The sequence below is a fragment of the Takifugu flavidus genome, chromosome 13 (genome assembly GCF_003711565.1).
Source record: "Takifugu flavidus isolate HTHZ2018 chromosome 13, ASM371156v2, whole genome shotgun sequence".
NCBI lineage: Eukaryota > Metazoa > Chordata > Actinopteri > Tetraodontiformes > Tetraodontidae > Takifugu > Takifugu flavidus.
Genome location: NC_079532.1, coordinates 2,148,836 through 2,166,973, shown reverse-complemented (window position 1 = coordinate 2,166,973; position 18,138 = coordinate 2,148,836). Strand labels below are relative to the sequence as shown.

Sequence of the window (18,138 nt, the reverse complement as noted above, 5' to 3'; positions counted from 1 at the left end):
ATTAATGTCGAAACTCTCAAAGACATTAATGTTTAAATGTATCCTTAATTATAAATACCGGTCAGATTAAATGAACTTAATCAACATGGCCTCATATCAGCACCACCAGACGACCTCGGAGCTTTAACCGTCCGCCTGGCTGGTTCTCAGGAAGCCAACCAGCAGAATCAGCCTCAAGCACCAACAGAGGCTTCTGTCATGCTGTGTGTGCAATTCTCCATCTCTGTCTACATCCATCCTTTCTCCCACACACCTTCCCCCTTTCTCACTCTTTCTTTGCTCCACTGGGCCACTGAAGGTGAGCCAGTTCCCAGTGGCACTACTCTACAGATTGCAGTGCATCTTCTTCAAATATGCAGTGCTCTCTCTGTGATGTGAAGAGTGTCCCTGCTGTCCTTCATTTTCCTCTGCCACTACCTTTGATTCATTCTGTTTTAAAGCACGCTGGATGTCTGCGGGGGTTTTTTTGCCGTCTGGCTCTCAGTTGTCCTTGGTTTTGACTGTGCAATGCATTTACTTCTGTTTGTCACTAAAACTCAAAAGTGTGATAAAAAAATCATCTGACATTACGAGGTTTTAGTGGCAGCTGTCAGCAAAATGCCCTTAAAAGCTCCTTCACCCAAGCTTTGTGTGTGTGTGTGTGTGTGTGTGTGTGTGTGTGTGTGTGTGTGTGTGTGTGTGTGTGTGTGTGGTGTGTGTGTGTGTGTGTGTGGTGGGGGAATGGACAGTGGCACACTGAATGTTGAGCTCTGAGCAGGAACTATAAATGGATGCATCTAATCACTTCTATCTCTTTCCGAGATGGTGTCCATCTGCAGGTGTGTTTTCAGTCTGCTCTCTCGAAATCTGTGTGTGTGTAGGGGGTGGTTGCCATTATTCATAGTTTGGTTTGGGGTGAGTGTTTTACCCATTTGCAAGATTTTCTACCCCTTTTGAATAAATGTCATGTCTTGTAAAAACATGCTCTTACCAGTACAAATTTAATAGCAAAATATCTATTTTCAATACACAAGTTTTTAATGACCGAGTCCCTTTTATGCTTTTACAGCATGCTGAGATGTTCCTACATTGCCTGCTATGGGTGATTCAGTTGTATAAAACAAAGAAAAGCTCCATTTCATTTGAATGTGGAAAGAAATGAGGCTGTTTGCATAGGCACGCTTGCACATGCATGCAGAAGGTATATTTCGTGTTCTTGCAGGTGATGCTTCCTTTTTGTTTCACGCAGGTTTTTGGAGATTATTACCACTTCAGGCATAATGCCGTGGAGAAAAGAGCTGCAACTAGCCACAAGGATGTTCACACAAAACTGCAGGAGGAGCCAAAGGTAAGAACTGTGTTAGATGCACATCGATTGCAGCATGTGGTATTGGTAACAAAAGGCTGAAAAATAGCTGGGGTTAGCCACAGAGTGTCTGTATCACAAAAGGAAAGAGCTCAGCTTGTTAAGCTCTATATGCTTTTCAGTTAAAGCTGTTCCTTTAATCTAGTGGCCTGGCCTGATCTGAGGCACCAAATAGCTGTAAATGTAGAATAAACATTCTGAAACCCTTTGCATAAATTCACATTGGCAAGTGCAGCTCTGTGGCTTAGTGCTAGGTCAGAGTTACAAACTAAACATGAAAATCTGAGCCACCAATAGCTGGAAACATTTCTATGAATGACACAACCTGTAGCCTCCCAATTAACTTTTAGTAAAACCTCAGGGAGTAAATGTGTGTTGAAGAATAGAGGGACTGCCACATCAGTCTTTTTACTCTGTAAACATCATTCAGCATAATTTGGTAAAGTTCATTAAATGTTTCACAATGTAGAAACACTAAAAGGATGTTTTTAAGTACATAGCAGACAGTAAAGACAGCGGCTATAATTCAATTTGCCAAACAAACAGGCACAATAGTGTTGCATTGTATCTATAATAAGTCAACGCATCGAAGGTAATTACTGCCAGAATTTTAAATAGAAACCACACTGATGTTACACAGGAGAAAATTAAGAAGTAAGAACCATTGGTAACAAAGTTGCCTTACTAAGTGGAGGCTGTATGCTGCTGTTTTTCCTACTTCAATCAGTCTGCCTGGGCTCAAGAGTATCAATAGGCATGTTTCCACTCTGGGCCAAACTCCCCCAAATGGTCATTTGCAGGAACTTGTTTGGGGCCTAACGACGTCCCTTCTCCAGGTTAGGTACTTAGATTGGCCCCGAAAAAACTCCCAGGTAAGGCTTGAGGTTTACCCAGCACTAAATAGCTAAACCTAATGTACGATGTGACGCAGAACCCAGCAGAAGAGGAGCAGTAGCCTAGTAGACTCCACTTCTCCTCTTGTTCATAGCATGTAAACAAACGCACAAACCAGAAAAACATGGCCACCGCCTGACTTGTTATGTATAATTATCACAGCACAGCACATGCTGTTTACTTAATATTTATTAACATACTGATGTGTACACAGCTTGCAGCGATGGATCGCAACAAAAAACTTCAGCTACACTTAACTGGACACTTCACGGAGATGAAGGAAATCATATTCTCTCTATTACACCGCCTCAGCTCCTTCCATTTTTACCTCCTTCCACACTTGTTTTATTTGTATTGTATTTTCGCTTTCGGCAGCTGACTCAGGTGACTTCACAATCGAAACTGTTGCACAATTGCACGGATCAAAACCCGTGCCGCCACCGGGGGGGGTCCGACCCCGCAGTGGAGACACGGCCATCAAGAGGGCCTAATGACATGAACAGTTCCTCTAAATTTCCTGTCCCCAGTATTTACCAGGAACTCCCAAAGTGGAAATGCAGCTATGAGGTCCTAGCAAGCTCACATGCTCAGGGAGATGTTAATGTTCTCTCTTCAGTGATGTTGGTGAGACTAAATTGATTATTCTCGATAGTTGGGAAAACATTAAAGGGGGGGTTGGGGTCAATATGGAAAATGGAAAGTGTTTTTTATTTTTTATTCTATGTGATAGCAGCTGACGTGAATTACAGTACACTTAAGCTAAAGCCAGTGTAACCAGATAAACGCTAACAGAATCTGACGATATGTTGGGGAGGAAAGCTTCCATCTGGCAGGGTTAGTCTGTAGTTCAAGTTAAACAGCACGTTTGAACCTGCAGTGTTTCGGGGCATCGTGTGCTTGAATAAAGAGCAACAGTTTAGTCCATGGGTTGTCCGCACACCTACACAACAACAAAACGAGAAAACCTCAGGCAAATCATGACCACTGCCAAAAAGAAGACATACACAGCATGCCTAAGCAAATTTGTGTTTGTGTGCATATCAATGCGCTATTCTGCTTTGAGGCTATCTGAGCTCTTAAAAAAGGTAGAAATGCAAGCTTCTGATTCACCTGCCTCAAATCAAATATATTTAAAAGGAGGCAAAACCATAATGGCTGCAAGTGGATTAGTCAGTGCTCAGGCCTTGAGTTTGTTACACTGTTTCCTCTGTGTAATATGGCTGCTGTCTCTTACAATATCTCCATTATCATGTTTTCTCTGCTTACTGCTGCCAACACGCTGCTTATCATCATCCTGTTTGAATAATCACACAGCAGGAAAGATGACATTGGCAGCTTTATATGTTTGTGCCATTATGCTTGCAAAGGCCATTTGTCACTTCCTACGCAACATATTTTCAATATGGGGGGAAATATTTGATTCATATTTAGCTATCTTTTGTTGTTTTTGTTTTTTTTTGCTTTTGTCTGTTGCACATTTTGTATAGCACCACTGACCAAAGATTGATATAAGATCAGGTACCGTGGGTCATTTTTAACACATTTAATTCCATCTTCTAATTTATGATTTTAAGGCATTAATGTTAAATCGCTTGTCTCAAGCGTAGGCTGATATCTGTGACATGCTATAATAACGTCAGGCCCATTTGTGTTAATAGTTTTGACACCTCTGTGCTTCTCAGATGGATGTATCAAGATAATGCATCACTTATTTATCTTAATCAAAGATATCTTCTGCATTAAGCTGTTCAACACATTCACAAGGGTGCAGATTCTGAATAAGATAAATGTTGATTATCCAAGGGTCAATATAAAAAGGTTAATGGTCTTTTCTCTTAGGCAAGTTTTCAATTGCTTTTCTACCTATACTGCCCTCAGGAACTGTGCATAATTTCAGATTTTAGATTACGTTCAGAAGAGCATTCCGAAGGCCCATCCACCTTCTTTTTTATGATCTGTCATTTAAAACTAAAAGATTCCAATAAAATAAGTCTTTTTTTATATTCAGTTGTCTATTGTGCCTCATTGCATATTTATTTATGTGATCCTCATCTCTAATAGCCCCTGTTTTAACTGTAGCTCTGGTATTTATTCTTATGCATCACTGTGTTTATCTTTGAAAGTAATTTAATATCTCAAATGGTTTTGGAAAAATAATAGAAATAAATCAGATTTATTTTCACTAATGAGATGCTGCTGGAGCACCAATTCCTGCTTCCTGGGGATGAGGCTATACTCTTTTTAAATTTGCAGCTCTAACATGACAGAAGCTTGAAAGCTTTTTCAAATTACTCTGTGTTAAGCACCGTTTAACCATTAATGAGAACATGAAAATCCAATTTCTCTAATCATTCCCATCATTTGCCATCAGGTCCCCAAAAACCTCCAGTCTTTGTCAAAATATATCAGCACTGTAGAGAAAGGGGGAAAAATGGAGATAGAAAGGAGGGATAGAAAGGAGGGATAGAAAGCAAAATCATTGAATTAAACTGCCAAATGCAGACACAAGACATGTTTTGTTCGATAGACTTTTGACAAATGTGTCTGACTGACCTCTCGTTCTGCGTTTTCTTTGGCAACTATCGGAACTAAGCTATAAAATGACAGTTTCCATGTGTGATATTAGCATTTGCTGTCATCTATGTACACTCAGCATTAATAAGAAGCCTTCAGGACTTGCAGGGAATGAAGCGCTGTTCAGCAGCTTTGCTTCACATCCCTGCCTCTCGTTTCTGTTATTGCTGTCTCAACACAGCGACTGTGGCATGATTTCCCATGTCTCCATGATTTCCCATGTCTGGGACAAAGGGGCAGTTTTTGAAATTAGAACACTTGTGAAGACATCAGTTCCCATGAGGTTAGCTGTATATTATGAATTTTCTGTGTTTTTGTGTGCACCATCCAGGTCCTGTGGGCTGAGCAGCAGGTGGTGAAAAAGAGGAAGAAGAGGGATGTTTATGAAGACCCAACAGACCCCGATTTCCCTAAGCAGTGGTATCTGGTGTGTGACCCTTTCTGCTATTTTAGTTTGTTTTTTTATGCAAATACATTTGACGTATGTTTTAATATCTTTCAAGGTGCACACTTTTATTTATTATATTTTATTGGACCGCTTGATTTCAGCCTTGTTTTTGGTGTCCAAGCACTACTTTTACTGTGTGCTTATTATCAAGGTAAATGTATTATAAAGATTTGAGATTTACCAACACAAGGGTCAAATCTGTGAAATGCTGATTTTATATTAAATGAAATACCAAGGTGCATTTGTAGAATGCTGGAAAATATGGCCTTTGTTAGAGGGGCTTCATTCTGTTCTAATCTCATATTTGACATTTTTAACAAAAAAAACCCCACCAATGTAAGAATGTACTTGCTTGTCAATATTAATTTGACCTCAAATCTTTTGAGTCTCAACACCTTTCACTATATTTCAGGCTAAAGCAAAATTGTGTCTTATATTGAGTTTAGATTTAAAATGGTCACGTAAGCTCAGTGTAGGAAAACATAAGAAAAAAGCTTCCTCGGGACATGTTTGCTATGTCGATTCAATCTCGAGATGTTCGCTATTTCATTGGTTTTATATGGAAAGGCACTTTATTCAGATGTGATATGAATGCATGTGTACTCTAATATTATCTTAAGTGCAATTAAGTACCAGATAGATGAGTTCTTGACTGCCATGCTTTGATTTTGACTTGCTTGAATATAGAAGAGATTTCTAATGGAGTGGAAATGGCAGCAGTGCCTCAGCACAACATTCAAAACACTATCTTTTCTGTGATGAAAATGTTTATGCCTTTACTTGGAGTATCATTTATATTTCTCAGCAGTGTCTATGATCAACAACAGTTAGTAAGGCTTAACTGCCCATTTCAAGAACTTTGCAGCTGTTAAACAGAAGACAGGATGAGATGAGTTGATGCATTTAAATTGTAATTTAAGTGTTCGTGTGCTACCTCCAGACTCTCCTTCATTGCCTCATAATTTTGACATAAGGTCTACTTTGCAGTTGGTTTTGGAAGCTTTTTAAGCAAAAAGGTGATTTCAGTTTTATCTTGGATGTGTCAGTCACACCAGATTGACGGGTAAATAAAATTCCACTGTGTCTTGCAGTCCAACCCAGCGCATCAAGACCTGAATACTAAAGAAGCCTGGGCTCAAGGTTACACGGGGAAAGGTGTAGTAATAACCATTCTGGACGACGGCATTGAGAAAGATCACCCTGATCTCATCAGCAATTATGTACGTTTTAAGCAATAAGGAGAAAACGGGTATTAAACATATTCTGTGTGCCATAATGCTCACTTTGTTTGTTTCAGGATGCAGAGGCCAGCTACGATGTAAATGATGGAGATGCTGATCCCCAGCCAAGATACACGCAGAGAAATGAGAACAGGTGATTTTGCAGAAGCAGAAATCTGGCAAGATCACAAGAGATGAGCTGTCAGATTCTTAAGTCTTTTTTTTCTCTTTCCAACACTTTCTTTGGAATACAAATCTTCTGACAAATGTGAAAACATCGGGGATCCTTTTTCTGTGATTTTGGTGGAAAAAATCTCCCTTAAAAGCCAATTATATAAAAAGTGCTGGTTAGGTCATTCTGAACAGTCCTGAAACATTTTCCACTTTTCTTCTTTTACTTGCTTCAATGGAACCAGTTTCTGCAGTGGTAGTTAAAGTTCCTTGGTCTACAAGCTGTTAACTCCATGTTCCTTTCTTCTATTCTGGTTGTTGCTGCTTGCATATAACTATTGTGAACATGGTTTAAGGAGGGAACTTTAAAAAAAATGGAACCTTTTGTCAACCCCATTAATAAACAGCAGGGCTGTCTGTCCAATCTTCCTGCAGGAGATGAGAAGCAACAACTGCTTCTGAAATGTGGAAAGGGAATTGTCTCAAATCTCTTCTTTTTAGAACACCAGGCAATTTTCCTTTTATGGTGGCTTTCCGTTGGGTTTTGTTTCAAAGCAGAGAATCCACTTGCCGAACAGAGACGGAGGATTTAGTACAGCGAGAAAAACATGCGATTGTGTTTGATGGAATAATTGTGTCCACAATTATTAGAGACTGAGGAATTATTTTGCTGTTCTGAAATGAAAGAGATTCAACCTTGTTGGTTTTCCTCTCTAAACAGCATCAGCTGTGGATGAAGTATCTGTTTTCTCTGTCCTTATCTGTAATGTGATCAATTCATCGTCAGTTTATACTTCATCTTGAAAGAGGGTGGCATCAGCTGTTTTTGTTTGTTTGTTCTCTGGGCCAACAGACTGGGCAGCTAGGCACAGTGAACCAACACCTATTTGTCAGGATACAGATCCTTCTTTGTCCTGATGATGGAACAAACCACTACTGGAGGAGATTATGCTGTGTCTCTGGTCCAGTTCATCTCCCACTTGCACTGTACCCGCAGAAATCCACTTGCATCCATGCACCGTCCAAGTCGATGAAATTGCCAGCGTATTCTATTGGGGTACAGAGTAAAAAGCATAGGTGTGTATGGTGTGCACATGCTTGGAGCTGCAGTGTTTGGAATAACCTGTGGCCAAATCATAATCCATGATTTATGTTAATCACCACGGAGAAACACAAGCTGTCTGAATAATGTGCACACAACCCCCTCACTATGAGATTATATGAATATATTCATCAGGCAACAATAAGCAAAAGAGTCGGAGGTGGGCATTTTCTGTATCCGTGATGGCGAGTTCATTTGTACTGATGACACGCAAGACTGATTTCTGAATCCTCATCTCTGTGTCAGTGTTAGTTGGCAGCTCTGGCAAATATTGTTAATCAAAGTTGTCATAGTTGGAAGCCAGGTTGAAACCTTGCCAATTTGGCCATTTATTTTTTATCTTGACAGTGTTTGTCTTCTTTCCTTCGCTCTCTCCCTCCGTCTCTCTCTCTCTGGGTGAGACAGGAGCCTCAATGTTTGGTTGAGAGCAGACAGGCAGGATTGATTTCTTCCTCCTTTCTGGTCAAAACCTGTCAATAAACAATGTAATATTCATATTTTTAAAGCATTATATTGGCAAAATGGAGACCATGGGAAGTCATAGTCAAATGATCATACGAATCTCTATTTAGGACCAAAAAATGTTTTTCTCAGATTGTGGACTGTAATTATTTATAGTTCACACACCAAAAGCTAAAGGATTCAAGATATTTTGATGTGTAAAAACTATGGACCAGATTCCTACCTTTCAATCACTCAGTGAACTCTCAACCATGGAGTCACAGTCAACCATGAAAGAACATATTTAATCATCAGGGATTCACTGTTAATAAATAAATGCAACATTTGCACAATCCAATGGTAAACACACCCTTTTTACTACGTCTTAAGGACATAATGAGATTCATCTGCTGCTTGTCTTCTGCTGGCTTGCTGCTCCTAATCTTTACCCGACCAATGCAACTGCCAGCAAATCAAATCTCCAGGCTCCAAAAATTAGCTCTAATATTTGTAAAGAAAAACTTGCTTTTTGGAAATTTTAGTCTCGTGAGCTAGTGCTGACAGATGGAATTGGATCATCTTTAAACATTAATGGCTGAAGCACTGAGCAGTCAATATTAGTGCAGACTTCTCTCTTCCCCTTATAGACTTCTGTTGTCTGCATGATAGCTGGAACTGTGTTGCTTTTTCTACATTTTTAGTGTTACTTCCTTAAACCTGCCTACGTATAAGAGTGCTGCTGAATCACTGAAAGATAATGGCAGATGTATTAAAAGCAAGACCATCTCCAAAATGCTCAGATTCCCTGAGGGACGCCATCTTGAGTGCAGAGGTGCATGAATGGTGCTGGAGCGATATTTGTGCGAATATTTGTTTTAAGACATTTTAGAATGTTTCCCACATCACTCTCTGTGTAGCTCCACATAAAAGCGACATGCTTCCAAATTTAGAAATTAAGAACCAAGCTGGAAAATAAAAAACAGGTAGTTTACACTGTGGATCTGAGAGAAAGAATCCAGCCAATAAAACAATGACAATTGGACATTACTTCATGGTTTTCCTCCTCTACAATCTAATAGTTTTTTTAATTTGTAAAATTACTGACTGTAGAATAGAAAAGCTTGACTGCAGGTCGTACGAGTTGTCCCTCTGGAGCTGTTTGAATACTTATTTGAAGGATTGCGTTGCTGCTGCTGCAACAAGAAAAAACAGGTGCAATCATGCGGTGGAATATTTACTTTAAACATTAGGCCTCTGGCAAAATGCTGCCAAACATGTTTTCATAATCGTGTTCTGCACTGCCACTGCATTGATGTTAATTCACTACATTTAAGAGATGAAGCTGAAATATTAAGGGAGGGCAAGTCATCCAACTCCAGAGAGCAATTTCTCTTGCTTTTTCAGCCCGTTTAATGTTTTACACTGCTCACGTTCCCAATGAGACATTTTAGGCCAAGATGCTTTTGTGGTAACATTTTTAAATACTTCAACTCGGAAGTGCCACACATGGTAAGGTTTATTGGTGTGTTCAATTCCTGTTTTAAGCCTTTGACAGTCTGAAAACAATTATTTTCTCAGTCATTTGCTGGCTGGAGGCAGAGTTAGTATGGAAAAAGAAATAAAAGCTGAGTACATAAGATAACATAAATGCACTCCCCCCCTTTAAACAGATTATCAATCATTGTTTGCAGAGTTCTCCCTGTTTCTGATGCCTACACAGAGTCTGCCTCTCCTCTTCTGCTTCATTCTTTAGTACATGACATGTTTATGTCCCAAACAGCAAGCTGTCTTTTTCTGTTTTGCTGGCAGGGGCTTTACTCTTACATTTTATTCTTTCTGTTCGTGGCCTGTTTTTCTCCTGAGATATTTTTCAAAAAATATTGAAAAATAAGCTATTTCTCCCCCCCCCCCCCCCAAAGAAAAACAGAGTTAGAGCTCAGCATTACTGATCAGCTGAAGTCCTTCAGTTTGGAACACTGGTTTATTTCCCGAGTCGTTTGCACGTACTTGTATTTATTATATTTTTCATAAACCTTTAGAAATATGTGGCCATTCAAGCACTGGTACCCACATAAAAAAATATTCCCCCTTCACCTCTAGTGCTCCTTAATTTAGCATAATGATAAATTATGTATGCAAGTCAGTTTTTCCGAAGCTCTAAATTGTCAGAAGGAATCCTTTGTGACAAATTATGGATTTCGTGAAGCAGAAGAAGAAGAAAACAGCATTTTTGTCTGTGGGCACGGTGTAATAATCACCCTCTGGCATAGTCACAGGATCAGACCTGCTGGAGGACACTGCTCCTCTGGAAACAAAGTAACCTAATTCTTTTGACAACACGATGAGTTTTATCCTTGTGCACATACAAGCAATAAATGCCTCATTGTGTTTTTTGTCTATGTTCATTTTAGCAGAACACAGATTAATCACAACCCTAATTTACTGTAGCTGCTCACTAATCTCTAAAATTACATTTTGCCCAAAAGTCCAAAATGGTTTGAAATTTTTGAGATGATCAACAAGCATAAAAGCAGATGGAACATGATGGAAGTTTTTCCTATTCTATTAGTTTATTTCATAATGACAATAAGCAGTCAAATGAGTGTTATGTTACAAAAGATGTTTTGTGTTAGGTAAGAGTAAGTTTGGGTGCTTTTTTCTGTACAGGAAATTGCTGAGGAGTGGTCTGAGGGTTAAATGGGATCGTGTCATGTCCTGAGCTCGAGCGATAATGGCACTACCTCAGTCTCTATCTGTCCCCTCTGTCTCTGATAAGATAAAGGAGGTCACATTGTCAGTAAATAGTGCATCTGTAGATCAGCAGGCTTTCATCTAAACTTTGTTAAAGCTTTGTTGGGTCTTTTTGTTGGCTGTTGTGCAAAGCATGGATGTCTGGACGTGCTCCCACTCTCATATCAATGATTTATTCTATCTATTGTCTTCTGTGGAGATGAGGTTCTGCTGTTTGTGGAGCCTCTAGATGCTTTTAAGCGTCTCGCCTATAACCTTCCAAGTTTTTAGAACTGCGCACACCCCTAACCCCATGAGCTATCGTGACACATCTCCCAGTCCAGTTAAAATGGATCGAGAATATCGATTGAGTCAACCAGTAAATTGTCTGAGAAATCATTTAATTTCATGGGAATCTGACAGAAAAAAAAAATGTGGGTTTGTCAGAAACCATTTTATCTGCCCTGGCACATCAGCCTCCCCAAATATATTAAACTATCTAGCCTTTGGAGCTCAATTCCATCCAGACGCCAACACTCATGTGCGCACACACACACACACACACACACACACACACACACACACACTTCCAGGCCTCAGGAATCCCATCTTGGCTGAATCCCCAGGCATCGCGTCTGTGTCCACACTTCCTGGGTTTGGTTTGCCGATGTGTGGTTGATGCCACACATGCAGCCGAAGCTGTTTGAAGACAATTTTAGCTCACATTCGTGTTTGACTTTTAGCTTTATAGCAAAACCATATATGGAATATGAAGATATTGAGAAACACAGAGAAATCAAATCTCTGTATGGTTTATAGGCAACCAATTTTTTTTTTCAGTTCCCTGTCATATTGACAGTGGAATCCTACTGTAAATTTGTCCATAGTGTTTTCTGTAGTATTTTGGGCAAAGCCATCTGGCTAGTCCTGCTGTTGCCTGTTTATGTTCTGGCTCAGCATGAGTGATTCGCTTCTCTGTGGCCTTATTAAACAGTAATAGAAAATTACGTCTCAATTAATTTATTTCGTTTCTAATTTTCCCCGATGCAAATTTGGCAGGGCTGCCAAATAAAATGTGCCCGTTTCAACACCTCATTGCTTTGCAGATTTTGTGAAGGGAATTTAAGTTTAGTCCCCAGTCCAGCCTTAAAATAAAACTATTGCATCACTTTAATTGAATGCTATATTATTCAATCCGATATTCCCATGAGTGTGTCTGAACCTGCGAGGCAATGTGTTGCTCCGTAATGCAGCATCTTTGATCAGCCAGTGTGTAGCACAGTTCCCCAAACACGCTGTTCTGTCCTCACAAAAGAGGTTCCTGCTTTATTAATGTCTTAAATTTTAAAATGCTGTCAGTTCAGTTTTGTCCTGAATTTCACATTGGTTAGATCCTTTGTACAGTCGCTGTGTTTGTTTTTAACCAATCTGCAGTTTTTGGATTGATGACTGATTTAGGCTGGTGATTTTTATTTATATTAATACCAATTAATACCAAGTTCTCCTCGATCATTTAAATGGCACTCAGGTGGTGCAGGCGTGATGTCCTGCTGTGCTGAGGTTCATTAAAACTGACAATACACTACTGCTGGTGCCTTGAGGCGACCTGGATCAACCGATTGGCTTGATTTATTTATTAGCAGAAAGACTTGGATCATTTCAACGTTTTGATGACTTTCCACTGAACCTCCTCTGTGATGTTGAAAGAGACCGGCCTTTGTCACAAGTGCAGGGTCTCATTTTGTTCTCCTGGAAATTGTTCCCAGGAGGGCCATCAACTTTCTTCTGACTGCTGCCATTTGCACAGCATAAAATAAGCTATTTAGCAGTAAAACAGTGTACTTTCACCTCGTGATAGTCATGATAATTTTCTGTTTGTGATCTATTACACCCTGCTGCAGTTTGTGCCAAGGCCTTTGGCGCATCGGCAAGTGGCAAAAATAAGACCGGTGAAGTAGGATGACAACTGTTTAGAAAATAATTGTGCAACTGTGAAGATGTGATAAATAATTTCTCAGGAATGTAGGTTGCACTGCAAATTGATCCAGCTGCACTTTTGTCTTCTTTTGCCTATTAAAATCCACAGCAGGTCATCAGTGCTGAAGTGTTTGAAAGTGTGAATTATTGGGTGTTGAATGTATCAAGAGCTGCACTTCTTCTAATCAACATCCCAGCTGGAGCGACAGCCAGGTTCTGACCCTGGGAGGCAGATTCAAAACAAGGGCGTCTTCAGCTTCCATAGTGACTCCTAAGTAGCTTTGTTACATAAAGGTGATGAAACACTTCAGGTAGTCATTGAAACAAAATCAAACATCTGTCTTCAGTGTTTATTTTGTTCAAATTGAAACGTAGGCAGGTTTTTATTTCTCTCCTTCATCCTACGAAACTTCACTGTGAAAGAAGATGGATTTCCAATATTTTTATCGCAGAAGGAGGCCGAGGAAAGCCGCGACTCTCTGTAGAGGGTGATAAAAAGGGTTTCTATTGATTTAGTTCCTCATGGTTAGACTGGCACATGCACGAATCGCAAACTACTGTAGTAGACTTGCATGAACTGCATTAAAGAGGAGCGAGTCAATAGTGGAAGTGCAAATAAACTTTAATCCATAAAACAAATTCCTTCAGTATTTAAATTCACCTTCTGCTTGGTGAAGAGAGGAAGCAGCAGTGGAAACTCATTTGGTTCCTGATCACCTTTAACTACAGTTACTCTTTGACGACGGCAATAACACACAAATGTGACAGAAGACACCGTGGAACGACAGACGTTCTCTTACAGAACACAAGGTCGGAACAATGGGTGATTAAAGGCGCGTGTCATTCTGGAGCTCTACTCTAATTATCCACCGTGGTCACCACAAAGGCTCTGCATGGCTGTGTTCCCTCATTGTTTCTTTCATTCAGATGGTGTCTCACACTTGCTGACACTTATTGTTTCTGCTGCTGCACCACTTACAAAAGCACCACTGGGGTTCTTTTAATACCTTCTCTAGATTGTGGTGTATTTTAAGCAGCACTTTGGCTTCAGTATTGTTTAAAGCGGAGCTCAATTCAATGAGACACAACTACTAATTTGTCACTGTTGCTCTGGGTTGTTTTTTGTTTTTTTTAGGTCCCCCTGATGTGAATTATTTTCTTCTTAACTGTCTTTCTGATCTTTTCCTCTTGTGTTTTGGCAGACATGGAACACGGTGTGCCGGTGAGGTTGCAGCTGCGGCTAACAACGGAGTGTGTGGCGTGGGTGTGGCCTTTAACGCTAAAATTGGAGGTGAGCATCATTTTAGCTCTAAGAACTACACTGCATTTGGGGTTTGAGATCTGTATACATGTGGAAATGCCAACCATCTTGAATCATGTTCTGGACAAAATTTTAGAATGTCTGTAACTATTGGTACGGAATCATCAGGCTGAAAGAAAATGTTCCGACTGTGCTGCTGCTGTCAGTCTGTCTAAATATGCTTCTAAAAGATGCACACAGGTTTGCTGAAATAGATTGATTGCGTGTGAAAATATTTTGCATTTAATCAAATATTCCAAAGAGGTTTTTAGTAACTTTGGCACCCAAACACTCCGTCAATGACACAATGGCAGCCAACAAGACTCAGCGGAGCCAGGAGCGGCCCCGTTCACAGATGTGACTATAACTCCCCTTCTTCCTCTCCATCATCGCTCATCTGTCGACAGAGCAGCGCAGAGGCTCTCATAAATAACTCCTATGTGGATCTGTTCACGGTGGGGGGTCAGCAGATTGTTTATAAACAGCTGTGATTGGGTCTGCACGCGCTAAAGCGATTCCAATGTGCTGGCGTGATTGCGTGTACAGTACCAAGCACTGGTTTTTGATTAGTGTTTAAAACCTGCACTTGACCTTAATTTTAATGCACACACAGAGCTGCTTTTCCTTCTGCAGTCTGGACCTCTCTGGGTGGAGGGGGGCTGCAGGCAAGTAGCAGAGCATTGTCAGTGTAAGGAATTGCAGACTGCAGGAAGCTGAAGAAAAATTGATTTGACATTTTACTGCTGCAAACCAGTCCATACAAATGAAGATTACAGTGTTAAACCTAGTGTGGTTTTCCTCATTAAATACGTTTTATACGTTATAATATAGTGTATAAATAAAATTTCTGACAGGGCAATTACAGCTTTGACTCCATCTGCACCACCACACTTTGTGCTGCTTCTCTGTAATGGGCCATTGAAGTCCTAATCTGGACATCATCTGTCCTGGTTTTGCCTCTGAGATCTGGTTTGGGCCATCCAGTCTGTTACAAATGGATCTTATCTGAGGGCAGTTTATTTTATGCCTCTATACAATCACAATGTTCAGAGGAGTGATCTGAGGACGCTCACTTCAAAGGCTCAGACAGGCCTGCGTACAGGTATGATTAACGATGGCGTTTGAGATACCCGGAGGCTATAACTGCCTGCTAAATGCTCTTTGTGCCAGTCTGGATCTGGGGCTGCCTCACCTGTGAAGTGTGTGGGACTGGCCCACCAGAATACACCAGAAAAGCATCACAGGGACTGTGTTTTTGCATGTTTGCTGAAATAATCTGAAGCTCAATGCCATTTTTATTTTTTATCCAGGAGTTCGTATGTTGGACGGAGAGGTAACAGATATCGTAGAAGCCCACTCACTCAGCCTCAACCCTCAGCACATCCACATTTACAGCGCTAGCTGGGGCCCAGAGGATGATGGGAAGTCCCTGGATGGCCCTGCCAAGCTGGCTAAGGAAGCTTTCCTCCAGGGTATCACCAAGGTCAGGTCAAGTTTTGTGTCCTTAATCTGCTTACTTCTATTTTAGTCAGTAATATCTCTCTATATCCACGATAGCATCTGAGGCGTTTTGTCATCTTGTTACTCAGAAGGTGAGAATGTAGGACCAAACCACACACACAGCTCCTTGGCATGTTTTTGTTTTTCATGCTGATTTTGTGTGTGTTTCTTTATAACTCAAATAATTTTAATTTCTAACTTTCTCATCCAATTGGCACTAACATGGTCGCTAGGGTAAAGAAGCTTGTTGGCTTGTTCCAAAAGTAGCGAATTCCTCCTACCTCTAGATTAACAGGTCTTTATTCGATTAAAAATGCAGCGTGACAAACATTCTGGCATACAAGGGTCAGTTGCATAACTGTCCCTTGGTTATCTTATTTCAGTGTCATTATCGTTATCAAAAAGTATTTTAAAACAGATATAAAGGCTAGAGCCTTTCAGGAAATGGATACAGCAGCGCAACATAATTGACTGAATGATATGTGTTCAGGAAGAACCACAATAAATCAACAAAGGCTCAGGGACAGAATTTGACACACCAGGAACAAAATCTGTCTGATCTAAGCTTTCTTATCTTTAAAAAAATGGCTCCGCTCCATGTTGATTTTAACAGCTCGGTTTTTGTGCAGACCAGACACAGCTGATAGAGGAGGATAGAAAGGGTGTTGAAAAAGAAGCTATTGAAATAGTCTTCCCGCTACGCTGAGCTAAATACGGTAGTTCCACTTTTTTTCAGCTCAGTCGTGCTCTATAGGTCAGGCAGGCAGATTTCCCATTACATCAAATATTCCTTTGAACTAAGAATAATATACTCACCCATCTGTTTAATGTGCAGGTTATTTCATTTAAAGGCAAAAGGATGAAGTCAAGGAGGATTTTTAAATCCCATTCTCGTTCCTTGTATGATTTGCAGTGCGGGAGTGCGGTGTGTGATGTGTCTGCAGACGACTTTCACAGCGATCTTAATGGCAGACGCACATATGCGTTTATACAGTGAGCGTGTTAAATAATGCGACTGTTCTGTGGAAAAAAAGGCTTCCAGTGTTAGAAAAAATCTAAAGTGCTATACACGTCAGCATGTCAGTGAGGAAAAACCTCCTGCCATCAGCACAACGGGACCTTTCTGGTTCAGCCAGTGTCGTCCTGGCAGTCGCACAGCCAGCGGCGCTGGAGTATTATCGGCTGGTCTCTGTAACCTGCAGCAAAGGCGGCATCAGGTCACAAACAGGGCTGCAAGACTGGAGAGGATTAGAGCGGCAAGACCCTCAGCGGGAGCTGCAGCGTGCGGCACACGCTTTTCCTCCAGACTGTCAACCAATGGCTTTGTATAAGCTGAAGTGTTAATGGTGTTAATGGTTAATGGTGTTAATAAATGATTATAAAGCTCGGGTTAAAATGAGGCCCCTCAGCAGACAAATGCAGCGTGTGGTTGGGCTGGTGTGCAGCAACAGCCATATGAAAGCAGAGTTTTTGGCAGTTTTCTGCTCTGTGAAGCCAAATACGGGCGGTGAAGGATGCGACAGGACTTTGATTTCTCGTACAGGTCGGTCAGACGCGAGCAGGCAGAAAACAAAACAGACAGTCGCAATCTTACAAGCGGAGAGGCAAAAACAGTGCTGCAGCTTTTTGTTTCCACTGCTGACTGACAACAATAATACCACACACTGATACTGAGCATCTGGAGCGGCAGCTGTTATATTCTCAGCTTTGTCTGAGTGAGTCTATGAATTCCTATCCACTGATGTCCGTTTTGGTGGGTGGTTAATGTTGTGGTCCTTTGGAGTTAATATTTAAAACACAGCAGTCCACCACGGGCCTTGTTTTTGCTAAGATGACACTACATAATTTGCTTTATTCTCTGTCCTACATAACCCAGTAAAGCTAGTCACAGATGGTTCCACAGTTGCTTTGTAGAAGCCTATAAGTGCAAGGCAGCATTTCCGTTTTATTCATTTGGATCCCGAGGTGCTTGTATGCATCTATTTTACTGACCTTGTCTCCCTTGATGCTAGCAGTGACTCTCTTTAGTGCTTTTAAAAAAAAGGACTTACTTAATTTCTTAGGCCTTTGTGCACGTGGGTTTTCTCCTATCTCTCTCCTACATCCAACTCTTCATTTTTTTCTGCTTTTGCTGTCCTCCAAAATGAACCTGTTATCCTCCTACTCAGTTCAAGTTGTAAGTGGAAGAAGCTTTCATCTTGCAGTGTTGTTCCTAGTGTCACCGAGCTCCCGTTGCTGATTCCACTCTTTGATCAAGGATTGCGCCTGATTTAATTAGATTTTTAAACAACATGGCAAATAACGACGGAGAGGAAACGGCAGCACTGACTTCACAACCGCCGCATTTTTGTTTGGATGTTTAATTAAATTAGATGTTCACAGTCCATTTAAAATCTATTCCTTAAGCTGCATCTGTCTTCAGCCCACAGGGAGAGC

The 18,138-nt window shown here is 40.7% G+C and overlaps 1 protein-coding gene across 4 annotated transcripts in view; it reads left to right on the top strand.

Annotated features, from left to right (window-relative positions):
• The window catches only part of furinb (furin (paired basic amino acid cleaving enzyme) b), a 50,897-nt gene that overhangs the window by 24,515 nt on the left and 8,244 nt on the right, over positions 1 to 18,138 (top strand). For all 4 annotated transcript variants that reach the window (XM_057053110.1, XM_057053107.1, XM_057053108.1 and 1 more), the window contains 6 exons: positions 1,229 to 1,327; positions 5,145 to 5,240; positions 6,353 to 6,481; positions 6,559 to 6,635; positions 14,105 to 14,193; positions 15,513 to 15,685. In XM_057053110.1, the coding sequence (XP_056909090.1) occupies positions 1,229 to 1,327; positions 5,145 to 5,240; positions 6,353 to 6,481; positions 6,559 to 6,635; positions 14,105 to 14,193; positions 15,513 to 15,685 (663 nt within the window). The remainder of the gene's footprint in view (positions 1 to 1,228; positions 1,328 to 5,144; positions 5,241 to 6,352; positions 6,482 to 6,558; positions 6,636 to 14,104; positions 14,194 to 15,512; positions 15,686 to 18,138) is intronic.